At 48.8% G+C, this 14,141-nt stretch overlaps 1 protein-coding gene across 4 annotated transcripts; it reads right to left on the bottom strand.

The window, feature by feature from the left end:
• Positions 1 to 343: 343 nt before the first annotated feature.
• LOC144733254 (uncharacterized) lies at positions 344 to 13,816 on the bottom strand. 4 transcript variants are annotated; one of them, XM_078615035.1, is made up of 5 exons: positions 13,036 to 13,816; positions 10,223 to 10,694; positions 9,791 to 9,910; positions 9,239 to 9,364; positions 344 to 7,637 (listed from the first exon to the last, which is right to left on the bottom strand). In XM_078615035.1, the coding sequence occupies exons 1-5, from the start codon at positions 13,378 to 13,380 to the stop codon at positions 7,012 to 7,014; spliced, it is 1,689 nt and encodes a 562-aa protein (XP_078471161.1). In that variant the 5' UTR covers positions 13,381 to 13,816; the 3' UTR covers positions 344 to 7,011. The 4 variants fall into 4 exon arrangements, with proteins under 4 accessions (XP_078471161.1, XP_078471160.1, XP_078471162.1 ...); XM_078615034.1 differs by having other exon boundaries at positions 507 to 7,640; positions 13,036 to 13,128; XM_078615036.1 differs by having other exon boundaries at positions 507 to 7,640; positions 12,704 to 13,123.
• Positions 13,817 to 14,141: the final 325 nt, after the last annotated feature.

Below are 14,141 nucleotides of genomic sequence, written 5' to 3' on the forward strand. Positions count from 1 at the left end.
TAAAGTGTGCTACCCGTCAAGTGGTTTCCCGCCGTAGTTTACTATACTTCATATGCACTGTCCTTCATGGTGTAAATGCTTACCCCGAGCTCTCATACTTTGATGGTGCATTGTCTTTGAGCTGTGCGCCTTTTGGCGTCATCTGGTCCAACCCATGTGAGACTAAGCTCTAAGAAAAGCTGTCTCGGGTGTGGACCAATAAACTTCAAGGACAGTGCATACATTATCAGAGTTATGTTTTTTTTTGTTTGCATTATGGCTGCAGGTATTGTGGTCTATGCAAACATGACTCCTCGTAAAAAAGGTGTCAGTTTTGTTGCCAGATAGAAGGGTAAAAAAACAATTATCATCAACGTTGATCTTTAATCAGCGGTGCTGGTTCGGCATCTGTGACACAACCACAATGACCCCCCCGCCCCCCTCACTTGAGCTTTGAGGCCAACGGGGAAAGGGACACATCACGTACAAACAATTAAAGGGGGGGAAAAACCCGCCATGGATAACAATTTACCACGGTATAAACAGTATTTATTTTCACTGCTGCTGCAACTTAACACTCATGGGTAATACTAATTTCAGCTGTAAAAAAAACCCCAAAGTTTTGTGTTTAATAGAATCACACCGCTCGGTTTTGGCAATTTGGCACACTGTTACTGACTGCAGGAGATGACTTGGCTTCCTCGCATGCACTCCGTTCTAGACATTCGCATAAAATGTCAAATATGCTACGAAAAGTCATAAACTAAAGACTTTTACAGCCACACACCGGGCATTGACACCCACATGCCACACATTAGTCGGATCCTCATAAAGATGATCCAACTTCTCGTATCCATGATCCAATATGAACCAAACAGCAGTATAAAGTGTGTTTCTGCTAGGGACTCGCCTTATTGAGAAGCGGCCAAATCATTTAAACCGTTGTCCAAAGCTTCGGAAATGCAAACCAAAGCGAAACTAATTACAATATTTGCAACATTCAAATGTGTTTTTGCCCTTGACAGTTAACCGCTGACGTCTGTTCTACGTATATACTTCCTAGCACAAAGACGTTGAAAAGTGTAACTTAATGCATGCGAAATGCACGAATTTTCCTAATTTCCAACTCAAAATCTGCCTGGCAACAAATACTGCATCGTGCACATTGATACAACTCGGACATTACACACGCACACGCTAACCGCCAGCGCCTTGCCTTGCACAGCTAAATAGTTGTCAGCCATCTATCCAAGCGCTGTTGACGAATGTTGCTTTTCACCTGACATTTGGAGGTAATGCGCCGAATCTCATCCGTCGCCACAAAACAACGGGGAAAGTCGTCTATGCGACGCATTTTCGGTCATTACGTCAAGATGGGAATCTGGCACCAGTGTACAGAATGTATTACGGCATCGAAGCAACGTCATGTTCGTTAATTCTAGATTTGAAGCTTTCGTGACTGCAAGGATTCATACCTCTTAGGTTTTTTTTCGGTAAAGTCACGTAGGTAAAAAATAAAATTAATCAAAGTAAAATTATTTAACTTTTATTAATTTTAATTATTTTACTTTTATTAATAAAATTTAAATTAATCAAAGTAAAATTATTTTACTTTTATTAATTTTAATTTTATTTTTTACCTACGTGACTTTACCGAAAACAAACCTAAGAGTACGTCATGTTCGGTTTAGGATAAGATTTTCCTGTAAAGTGTAGTAACCGAGTTCTGATTACGGGTATTGCTAAAGTTACGAGAAATCTTAAGAGGAGATGTCCTCTTGCCGCTTGTCCCTTCGTCCCTGTGTGGTTGCCACCAAGGTCGTGTTATCAAATAGACCACAGTAGGCACCGTGCCTAGGGCCTACGAAAACTAAAAGGCCTATGAAACACATTTTTGACTCTGCTTTTTAATTTTGTATGTATGATAAAAATGTAAGCAAGATATCTTCTTCAATAAATATATTGAAATGGCTGCTCATCACAATTTCTTTGCAGTGGTAACCAGTGCCGGGTTATCCTAGTAGCAGTAGTAGTAGTAGATGCTACGGGCTCCGCGCCAAATGATTTCAAGCTACCAATTCTGGTTCAGTGAATCTGCACTCTATTACTATAGTACTATACTGCCTTCAACTTTTATGAACGACTGGGTGTTTAAGGTTAGCAATTTGTCGTATTATCTGTGGCTGTATAGGAAATGAAAAAATACAATTACTTTACTATGCAAGTAAAAAATGTGTTTTCATATTTGTATGTTTATTTAGGGCCCCTTTATAACATCATGCTACAGGCCCCGCATTACCTTAATCCGGCACTGTTGGTAACAAGCTGTTCACTAATAAGTGAAGCGTATTACACCTAAAATAAGTCACACAAATCTTTAAGCCGAAACGAAAGTAAAGCAATATGGCCCTTGCAATGCGGTCATCCCATCAGAACATTGAAATTGTTATCGGCACCTTCTTAAAGCTGCGTCATCCGATATGATAATCACAGTTAAATAAATGTTCGCTGATAATAGTTTTAGGCTTACTTTTTCTTTCAATAATCTCAAATTAAATCTGTTTATCTGCGGCACACACAGCGCGCGCTCCCATCGAAATAGGGCACAGACTAAATGACGAACGTATCGGTCACAATATCTGTCGAGCGGCTGGACGAAACACGCGTGAAACAAGCGAGTGACAGCGGCGGTATTCGTAACATGAGCAACAGTACACCCACTGCAGAGAATTATCACTGCAGGCCTACGAAACAGAAGTGCCAAGCGCCGACAACAACCTTAATCCGGCCCTGGTTGTGGCACATGAAGAACTATAAGCCCGAGGCAGCTTAAATACGAGACACTATTCAACGCACTGCAGAACTTTATTACGAATAAAAGGTTGCAGATATTTGTCTGCGTAACGGATTTATGGATGTTGTGTGGATAACTCCGTTTTTCATCTTGATTTGAAGCTTTCGTGACTGCAGGAATCCATACTCTTTGGTTCTTTCCGTAAAGTCACGTAGGTGGAAAATAAAATAAATCACGACGCTTCGATCGCAACACATATACCTATGCGGCTTTACCGAAAGAACCAAAGAGTATTAACTCCGTTTTTCTTTTGTTGGACAGCCCACGACGAGCAGCATCGAGTTATAGCTACAAGAGCTATTAGACGTAGTTGTGCTGTCGGTGGGTCTCCCTTGAAGGTGCTTTTACGCAACCAGCCATAGGTCTCGCTCGCACGAAAATGATCACGTCTAAAATACCCCGCGGCGACGTGGTTAGAAATGAGCGAACGGTCACTCACGGAACAGCAGAATAAGTGCGTCCACTCGTGGGGATGATTCCAATAAGTGTGTAATGCGTGTTACGAGCGTACGCGAATGAAACCAACAACTATCAGCCATTAAAATAATCTTAACTACCGTTTAGATCAATCGATCAATAAAAGAGTTTGTTTTTTTACACAATTTCCAAGTAATTTGCGTGAGGCTCAAGCACTGTTCTCAGCGTTGGGATAACAGAGTTTACAACGTCATCGACAACCAACGGTAACAACAATGCCATCATTCGTCCTGCCGCGAGTTTCCAGCATACAAAGGATATTTGATTCATCATCGACTCAGCACTAATATAGACGGTGGCCCAGAAGTAATGTGTCAAGATAGTAATTACCGATAATAGGTTAAGCTTAAGCTAACTAACTGTTGGGCCACCGTGCAAAGTGCCAACGGCAATGTCATGATCAGATTGCCCGCTCTTCACAGAGTTTGGGCGAGCGAGATTAAAACATTTATAGCCGATTCTCGAAAATGTTTAGGGGCACGCATATAAAACGATTATGTGCAGAGCGTGCTATATCGACTCACGTTAGATCGAGGACACGGTGACACACAAGATGCTTGTACTAATACGCCGGACGTGCGCATTTGCAATACCATTTGCACGCGCGCGCGCACACACACAGCGCGGTAGTGAGCTCCTGTACCTCACATTAACACCGACCGTGGGGGGCAGTGAAGCGATGCCTATAAGCGGCACTCACGCAGGATCCGAGGTCGGAGCATTGAGCTGGCAACGCTGAGGCCCTTGGTTCGAATCCAGGCAGCCGCCGGTTGTTGATTCTCAAGCACAACAATTGAGTTGGTCTCAGCCCAGGTCACTATTGCCTGCGCTAGTTGAGCTAAATTCCACCTCTGAGAATTGAAATATCGGTTTGACTGTCATGCAACGAACTTCACTCATACGCAAAGCAGGTGGGAAAGTGCTGCGATCTAGAATGTATACTCTTTGGGTCTTTCTGTCAAGTCACGTAAGTAGAAAAATAAAAATCACGACGTTTCGATCGCAACACAAGAAATCCGTCTACAGGTGAAAAAATACAGCAGGCGGACTGCTGAGGCAGGAATAAATATAGCGAGAGAGCTACTGCAGCCAAAGGTTATAAAGGTTTTAGATGGGTACAACCCAAGGGTAAGTGGGCGGGGCTAGAGATGGAATTTTTAAACAACGAGCACCACCGCTGCATCTAGGAAAAGGGAGCAGCAGCTATGCTAGTGAGACATTTAGCCTGTTAATGTAAAGACATTTAACAAGGTAATGTAACTCAGAGAGTCGGAAATAACTGCTAACATAGGCAGGTAGGATGGAAGCATCACAGCCAGTTATGACTTTACCTGGATAAAAATGTCCTTCCAACGATTGCTCAGTTTGTAACCATCTTCTCGGTTGAAATTGTCTGTGTTTATATATCTGATAGCCAGTGGGTTTGCAGAGTACCTTTGTCTTGGAGAAATCTATTTCATGTGTGCCCACAGCGTTAAAACAATGATCAGCCACGGCAGAGGTGTTGGTCCTACCGTGTTTTAGATCTGCCTTGTGTTCGCAAACACGGTCTGAGACATCTCGCTTAGTTTCCCCAATGTAACTACTGCCGCAGACAGCTTAGTTTGTAGATCACATCCTTCACAGATGGAATCAGATCACAAATGTTATGTACTGTGTTGAATCGGACCTGGATCTTGTGTTTGCTCATGATTTTGGAAATCTTTTTGGTGACCCCTGCTATGTATGGCAAGGTGATGGTTTTGATTTCGTCCTCAGGTGGTTCTCTCCCAACGGTTGGGGTGTGCAGTTTTACGGATTATGCGATCCGAATATCCATTCGTCTTGAGGGCTTGGTGTATGTGCTCCAGTTCACTGGCTAGGTGGTGATGTTCGGAAATGCAACGAGCCCTGTGGTGTAGAGTTTTGATGAGATGATTTTTCTGGGCTGGATGGTGGTTGGAGTCAGGCTTTAGATATGCATCCGTGTGGGTGGCTTTCCTGAAGACAGAGTGTCCCAATGAGCCATCTGGTCTCTTTTCGATAAACACATCCAAGAATGGTAACTTGCCATCCATTTCCACCTCCATGGTGAATTTGATGGCTGGGTCTTTGGAATTGATGTGGTTGAAGAATCAGAGCTGGCAGGCCATGTGGCCAGATGACGAACGTGTCACCCACGCATCTCTTCCACAAGGGAGTAGGATGGATGTCTGGATGGCATCTGTCTCAAATTTTTCCATGAAAACATTGGCTACCACTGGAGATAAGAATGTGTGGAACATACTCCACTTCGCGCTCTGCGAACGATCTGTCAGTAGCCTTTAAGATAACGATAGCACAATTGGGATAACGTTTTCGTGAAAATGACAACAGCAAAAAGAGGTAGTAGAGCAAATGGCAGTGTGATAAAGCTGACCGCGTAGGGGGAGTTTGGTGAGCATATCTCCATTCGTATGCGCAGTGGGTTTTCTCTGAGCCCTGTATATTCCTTCCACATGCAAACATGAAAACACTCAAAACATTAACTGGGCAAACATCCCACGCAAGATCTCAAATACATAATTATTAAGACTTTGTGACACCTTCCTGGATAAAACAAATTAAATCGCTATTTCTCAAAATAATAACAATCATTGAAATAATGACAAGTAATTTAAATATTTACCTAGAAATGTCACACCTTAAATTTCGATTTAAAGCTTTCGTGACTGCAGGGATTCATCTTCTTGGTTCTTTCGGTAAAGTCACGTAGCTGCTTGCATTGTGGCCGAAACGTCGTGAGAATAATTTTATTATGTCTTATTTTTATTATTTTATTTCCATTCTACGTGACTTTACCGAAAGAACCAAGAAGATGCCACACCTTCTTTTAATGGGGACAAATGCCTCTTGCTTTCAAGATATTTTCACACGGCTTGTTTTGGCCAAACAGCAAACACGTGCCAGTATAACACCCACAAACCCACACACTCACAAAGAGCCCTGTCAAGCCCCATCGACTGTTGGAGGAAGTGCGGTAATGCAAGCACCGAATAAGCTCTATCATGGCGCAAGATGCGGCGGTGTGTGCCCAGAACCAACGCCTGGCCGCCTTTGTCTCCTAAGTGCTCATTGAATGGAGAGTTGATCTATGGGAAGCCAAGAACCAGTGCAGGTATCACTTGCCACCAGTGTTAACTCATCATCATCATCACCAGTCGCTTGCCCCTGGCCAGAGAGTAGCGGTCCCCACGAGACGTCGCCAGGCGGCCCTGTCCAGATGGCGTCGCCATGCCGAGCCCGGTCCCAAGAACGTGGTGTTTGACCGCGGCCGGGAATTTAACTCGAGGCTGCCAGGTTAGTAGCGATGTGCACTACCCGCTACACTACCGCTCCCCACGCGCACTAAGAACACACGCGCATACATAAGCAAGTGTACATTCGCACTGCAACACTGTACATGCGACTCCAATCGTTCACGGATACACCATGCAGTAGCAAACGAGACGGGTGATGCCCCCGTGGAGCCTTGGCCCCAGGTGCAGCCTGGATTCTGGAACTGGGTTACACGGAGCCACGCGTTCCCGCGTCTCCTCCGTCTGCCGCGTCTCCCCCCCGCCCCCCTCGACGGCCCAAGACTCCACACGGCCCGTGTTTCCGCATCTCCCTCGTATCTCCACGTACGTCCCTACGTCCTCACACTTCCCGCACGTCTCCGCCCCGCCGCCATCTTCTCACTGTCAGTCGCCGCCGCCGCGGCCGCGGCCGCGGCCCCTCGTGCCGGGCGTGAACCCGAGCGTGGCCGCCACCTTGCGCCAGTGCGTGCGCCGGTGGTCGGTGAGGTGGTGCTTGAGGCGAAAGGCGAGGCCGCACAGCTCGCACTCAAAGGGCTTCTGCCCCGTGTGCATGCTGCGGTGCCGCACCAGGTTGCTGAGGTCCGAGAAGGCCTTGCCGCACACCTCGCAGTTGTGCGGCTTCTCGCCCGTGTGCGTGCGCCGGTGCTTGCACAGGTACTGCCGCGTCTTGAAGTCGCGTCCGCAGAAGTCGCACCGGTGCAGCCGGGACGACGAGCCGGCCATCACCGCCGCCACCGCCGCCGCGTCCGTCGCCGCTCCGCCGACTTCCCCCGGCGGGTGCAATGGCCGCCGTCGCGGGCTGTTGGTGGTGTTGGCCATAGCCATCGTCGGCGGTGGCGGCGGCGGCGGTGGCGGCGGCGCCGTCACGAAGGGGCGGCCGTGGAAGGCTCGCACGCCGCCGATGCTGTAGAAGATTTTGTCCGAGCGGGTCCAGTCGGCGAGACGCTGCAGCCGTGCCTCCTGCTCGTCCCACGTGTGCATGGGGTGCGGGTCGGCGTCCTCGGAGTACGCTTCTGAAAGAGATGGAGAGGTGCAACCCTCTTATTCCCGCTGCACAACAGTGTCGAGCCAGCCCGCCGCAGAACCAGGGCCGTGCCGCCAACGCAACAAACGAGCCGAGGTGCGTGCAGGCGACGTGGGAACTCGTCGATCTGTGCTGACTAACGTCACACGCGACGACTGCATCACTAACCCTGCCTCTGGCATCATTTCACGATCTGGTTCCGGCTTAGAACGGAAAATAACCAGCGGAAAACCACCCGTGCTGCCGCAACTCTGACATGTCAGTGGAAAAGTTGTACTCTGTGACCGGCGACCTCTGGATTGCAAGGCCAGTATGCTAACCATGATACCATGGCAGCATCTGCTGGCACGGCAGCTGAAACAACAGGGCAAGTTTCTTAAATCTCACCGCCCACCATCCGCCTCTGTCCATCCAGCAGTGGAAATGGATTCACCAAGGTTTGTCGATCGGGAAAACCGGGGGGGAGTGGGCATTTAAAGAAGCTTGATAACATTGAAGTGTTGTGTAAAACGAATTATTACTGGCCAAGACTAATGAGAGAATCCACTGAAATTGAGAGAAATACAAATAACTTTAATCGCTCTGACAGCTCCAGGCTTAGTGCGGCCTGGAAGCGTATTATTAAATAATACACATTACAATTCCTTATAGGGGAAACACATACTAATTAACCGATTACAAACGTAGTATATAATTACAATAACCCCCCCCCCCCCACCTCTGATTTCTGCAACTGATTGGGTATAGTGATTGGATGGTTCAGTTATTAAATAATACACATTACAACTGATTACTAATCTACAACTGATTACTAATCATAACAATTAACTGATTACTAATCTATTATATAATTACAACACCCCCCCTCCGCCTCTGATCTCTGCGCCTGATTGGGTAGTTCAGTTATTAAATAATACACATTACAACTGATTACTAATCTACAACTGATTATTAATCATAACAATTAACTGATTACAAACGTATTATATAATTACAATGCCCCCCACTCCGCCTCTGATCTCTGCAGCTGATTGGGTTAAATGATGACGTCACACTGCTGCTGCTCTATTTAAGACTGGTTGCAGGTGGAGGGCTTCACGATTCTGGCAAATCGCCCGATGATGCTGTAGATTGACTCTTCAACACACCGGTGGGCTAAAGTAGTGAACAATTTGTCTTTTGTCAACGTGACACATTTTTTACAGACTGGCCTTTATGGGTGGTGGAGGGTTGCGACACATTTATAAATAACGCGATCTTTATCATGAAAAATATTGGTCGCGAAAGCCTACGTGCTAAACCAAGCTTGTCCATTTTTCTGACTGCTGCGCGGGGAGACTGAACCCGGCGGACTCTGTATTGCAAACCCATTGTGCTCACATTTACACCACGACGGCCGAGTAAGATTCTCGTATTTCTTTCACACCATACGTAGCCAACAGGGGAAGGACAACAAACTAAACATAAAAAGCAGTTCTAAAAGAAAAGAGCTTTCAATCTAGATTATTTAAAAGTGCATAGCTCCAGTGGCTTCCTAATATGGGGCAGCTTTCGACTGACGGTACAAAAGAAACGTGTCTGCCTCACCGGCACGGCCGGCAGCGCCGGTGTGCTCGTGCTGAAGGGTGGTGGCATGCGCCTCCTCCTCGCGTGCCACGTCACAGTTGTTCTCCGAGGGGATGGCGGTGTCCACCTGCTCGTCATAGAGCTCCTCTGGGAGTGGGGGGGCGAGACAAGACGAGGGTCAGGCTGCTGCTGTTCCAACGGTATGAACGGACGGATAACGGTACAAAAATTACACTTTGGAAACGCATTTGTATAGGTTTCCTACACAGAATTGGGATGAAGACTTCGAATGTGTCGTCTGTTTGTTTGCTTCTTAAATCACTTTATTTGATTAAGTGTTTGTGGTCACATGGGCTCCGAGCCACAGGTCCCCAACGAGTGAGGAGCAGCTTTAAATAATCAAACCAACCCGGCCCACGTGAACACGCTTCGTTAACATTTTTGCGTGCACGGAGCGCGCTTCATCGGCGAGCCGGATAATCTGCCCCGGGACGATTGAGTTGGCTGCGGTGGAATGGCGCCGATTGAAGATGGGCCAACGAGGGGAACGTGGCACGGCGGGCAGGAACCCACCGTCCTCGGCAGGCTCCACCTTGAGCGGTCGTCCAGCGGCGACGCCCTCCGCCAAGTCGCCCTCCGCCAAGTCGCGACCTTCGCCCGGCAGCGCCGAGTCTCCCGCGAAGCGCGCCGGCTCTAGTTGACGGAAAAGAAAACGAGAAAGAGAGGGCACGGCTATATCGGTTTAGAGCGTAGAAACTAAACCGCCAGCAGGATGACCGAGCCACGAGGGGCCAGAACACGCAGACGTAACAATTAGCTTCTTTTAATGAAATAAGCAAAGCATTAATTCAAATAAAGTGTTTTTGCGAAATTGATAAATGTGTTGCAATCGTCAAGCTCGCAGAGAAGCGCCACACCGGTCCCATGCCACTGCCCCCTTCTGTCAAAACTTCCAGGAGAAATTTCAGGCGCCATCCGGTCGCCTCGTTCGCCAACACCGCTCACCGTCGCCGCCGTCCGAGTGGCACATGTTGGCGGACGAGCGCGGGCACAGCACCGACTCGAGAGAGACAAACTTCTCCGCCGAGCGGAGCAGCTCCTTGCCGAGCCGGTCGAGCGTCGCCACGATTGCGTCGAGCAGCGGCGCCAACTCCGGCTGCTGCTGCCGCGCCACTGCCGCCGCCGTCGACGGCGTCCCGTGGCCCTCGGCGCCGCCAGGGGGGCTCACGGCCCTGACGAGGCGGCGCAGCACGGCGTAGAAGGCGAAGGGCAGGCGGTCGCGGGCGGTGCCCAGCAGCTCGGCCGTCACCTGCGCGTCCTCGGCGCACGCCAGCAGCTCCTCATAGTCGCTGATGCCCAGCTCACGCTCCATGGCGTCGGTGAACGTGGGCTTCATGCCGCGCGTCGCCAGCCACGCCGGGAAGTCCCCGCGCGGGTCCGGATCCGCGGCCAGCACCGCCGCGCACGCCATATTATTCTGCCGATGCCGAGAAATTATCGGTTTTATCCCGACTGTGCTTTCACCATGAAATGAAGTACACAATCAGAACTCTCAAGGAGCAGTGCAGTCCTCTGTTGGAGAATGGGTCCACAGAAACGGACATCACAAAACTACTTCTGATATCCCTTCAAATTACCTGTTTCACACAGTACTTTGCCATCCGTAATGTTTGTCGTGTAAGAGTCAAACTGCGATTTTTATTTTCCAAGCTGGAATTTCGGCAAATTGTGTGAGAACCACAATTAATTTGATCGCGTTTCTGCAGTCACTAGTGACCAGGCTGAGATCATCACCTCGCTACACTTGAGAACCCAGACTACTAACAGTCCTGGCTCAGTGTTAGAACCTCTGAGTTACATGGCCATCTCGAGAAACGTTTGTCAAAGGGACCAAATCGAGATGAATCTTCCCAGTCTCGTCGGATCTCGGAAGCTAAGCAGTGCTGACTGGGCCTGAACCAAGGTAGTTGGCACCATGGTAGCGAGATGTTAACTCCCCTGGTATGCAGGAGGTTGTGGATTCGATCCCGACTCTCCCTGTGGTCGCATGGATTTATCTCCGGGTCGTCCGGTTTTTCCCTCCGCATTTAGAAACACGCGTTTAGAGTATTCGGCTGCTATAAATCAGAGATCGCAAATGGGTTTTGATTCCTTACCCGTACCCGGCCGCACCAGGGTCGCAAATGGGTACCCGTACCCGGCCGGGTATGGGTACCCGTTCCCTACCCGTACCCTACCCGAAATGAGTGACAAACGGTGACTCACCAGTGACTCACGGCCTACCCGTACTCGGCCGCACCAGGGTCGCAAACGGCCGGGTATCGGGTAGGGTACGGGTATCGGGTACCCGGTTGCGACCTCTGCTATAAATGTCCTCAAGATAAGCCGCTTCGTTGAGCTATCATTTGTCGCCAGGTTGCTTCTGAAAAAGAGCTACATAGCTCAGTGGGCCTTACCTGGTCAAATAAAAAAAAAATTCGTTTTAGCCCACGGCTATCTGCTGCTGGACCCGTGCACAAACCTCTTGCAGCGGATACGGCCAGTGGACTTTCACCGGGGGGCCCTCCAACCAGAAGACCTGGAACCCAGTTACTGGCTGCAGATGGTCAGCATCCCCGATCCTAAGGGATGCCTCATAAGAGCGTTGTTCCTAAATAGCTTGCCACGTGTGATCGCCGCGCGTTCGTGATGGCCTGCACTCGCAAGTGTGCGCGACAACAAAATAAGTCAACTATAAACGTTTAATCTAGCCAGGTTAAAGAGCCCACTGGGCTATTTCGATCTGTTTCAGAAGTCAGAGTGAAATGGCAATTGCGGTGTCTGAGCTGAGACTCGGTGCGTCGTTCCCATTAACCATCCCACTTCCACAAAAAATCTCTTCACGAAATATACAAAGCCCATCGTCGTTAACTTCACATTTCCAAGGTCAATAAAATACGCATTCGTTTGTGGTTAAGCCAGTGGTTGTCCTATTCCGGATAGCCGCCGTGCAAAGATGCCATTTCCACCACTGACAGTGAATATGGTGACTGACTTCCTATCATCATCATCATACTTACATCTACAAATTAAGTACTAATTTGTGGTTGTCAATAATGGTTGTCTTATGCAGAAACTGATCCCCCACTACGAAAAGTGAAATGTGACGTTGCCACCATTGTCAGCTGCGACCATCCTATCATCACCATCATCATCCTTCCATCAATAAACCAGGTACCAATTTGTGATTGTCCATAATGGCTGTCCTACGCACAGACTGATCCTACACCACCCATCAGAGTAAAATGTGGAGCTGCCCCCATTGTCAGCTGCGACCATCCTATCATCACCATCATCAGTCTCCTTCCAAGGTCGTTAAAACGAGCACCAATTAGTGGTTTAAGCGTACAACGATTGTTGCTGCGGTGGTGGTGGTGGCGGTGTAAAAAAAAAACAACCTGCACTGGTCCCTTTGCGCGTAACGCAACCAACTCGTCGAGTTCTCACCGCCGGGCCGAGCGGAGAGTTTCAAGCCGAGAGACGCGGCGCGAGTCGCAATCAGCCGGCGGTGAAGGCGATGGAGCGACAAGCCGTGCGGGGCTAGGAGCTCGGGGCTCGGGGCGGCGGGGTGGCGGATTACGACTGTGGCGGGCGCGGTCTGGGAACGCCGAAGGGCGGCGGAGGGCCAGGCCTGAGGTAGGCCTCACGTTGGGCTCCACGTTCAAAAGCAACGCATTGGGAGGGATAGAGGAGGAATTAAAAAAAAAACTTTCAACCGCCACGCGAGAGAAGCGTCGACGAAATTGCCACAAAGCCCAAGCGAACGAACGTGACTTTACCTTTCGCTGTAACGAAATAAGACGGAGTGTTACCAAACGCGGCGTCGTCGCGCTAAATCCACGTTGGAATAACCTCACCCCCCCCCCCGCTGCGCTCGACAATAGACTCGCCCGCCAGCATCGCCCTCTCTGATTGGTCGACCGCGGCAGGGGCCGCGTGCGTGAACACCAACTCGGCGGTGCGCAAAAAAAACTCCCCGCAGAGTGATTCGTGGTTTCCATGCTGGGCCCTCTGAATTCATCAACAAAAATGCCGACCTCTTGTTTTCTAGTCTCTACGATATTGCCACTGCTGGATGAATGCCTCTCTCTTTCTCGCTCTCTCTCACCCAACGTCGTCGCCATCTCTCACCGGTCTCGCGGTGTAGAAATCCAACTCGAACACGAGGTGATGTCCTCTCTCGAACGCGTTTCTCCCTCAACCCTCCTTTGACTGCCACTCTTGCCGCCACTCTCGACCACAACGGCCATCACCGCGTCCAGACCCGCCAATGACTGCCCAAAGCCCATTCACGTCTCTTGAATAAGCAAATTATTTGCCGCCGCTGTTGCGTTGACAGTGGCGCATAGCTGTTAACTCCCATCAGTGCCTACATTTTACAGACCAATTAAGACCCCTATAGGTGACACCGTGCCCCTTATGCATCTCAACGTTCATCCTACAAAGTTCCATCATAAGGGAGAAACACAAACAAATACATTTCGATTTAAAGCTTTCGTGACTGCAGGGATTCATCTTCTTGGTTCTTTCGGTAAAGTCACGTAGAAGGGAAATAATAAAATAATAAAAAGAAAACATAATTAAATAATTCTCACGACGTTTCGGCCACAACGCAAGCAGCCGTCCTCAGATGAAGAACAGGTCTGTCGGGTAGATAGCGGCTGCTTGCGTTGTGGCCGAAACGTCGTGAGGATTATTTTATTAAGTTTTATTTTTATTATTTTATTATTTCCCTTCTACGTGACAATACCGAAAGAACCAAGAACCCAAACAAATAGACAAACTTGTTTTGGCCCGTATTGAAACGGCTGTAACGCTGTATGGAACTGAAAACGCAATTTCCATGTACAAGAATATGGGGTAAACCGTTTGAGTTAAATTTTTC

This window comes from Lampetra planeri, chromosome 46 (assembly GCF_965212315.1).
Source record: "Lampetra planeri chromosome 46, kcLamPlan1.2.h2, whole genome shotgun sequence".
NCBI lineage: Eukaryota > Metazoa > Chordata > Hyperoartia > Petromyzontiformes > Petromyzontidae > Lampetra > Lampetra planeri.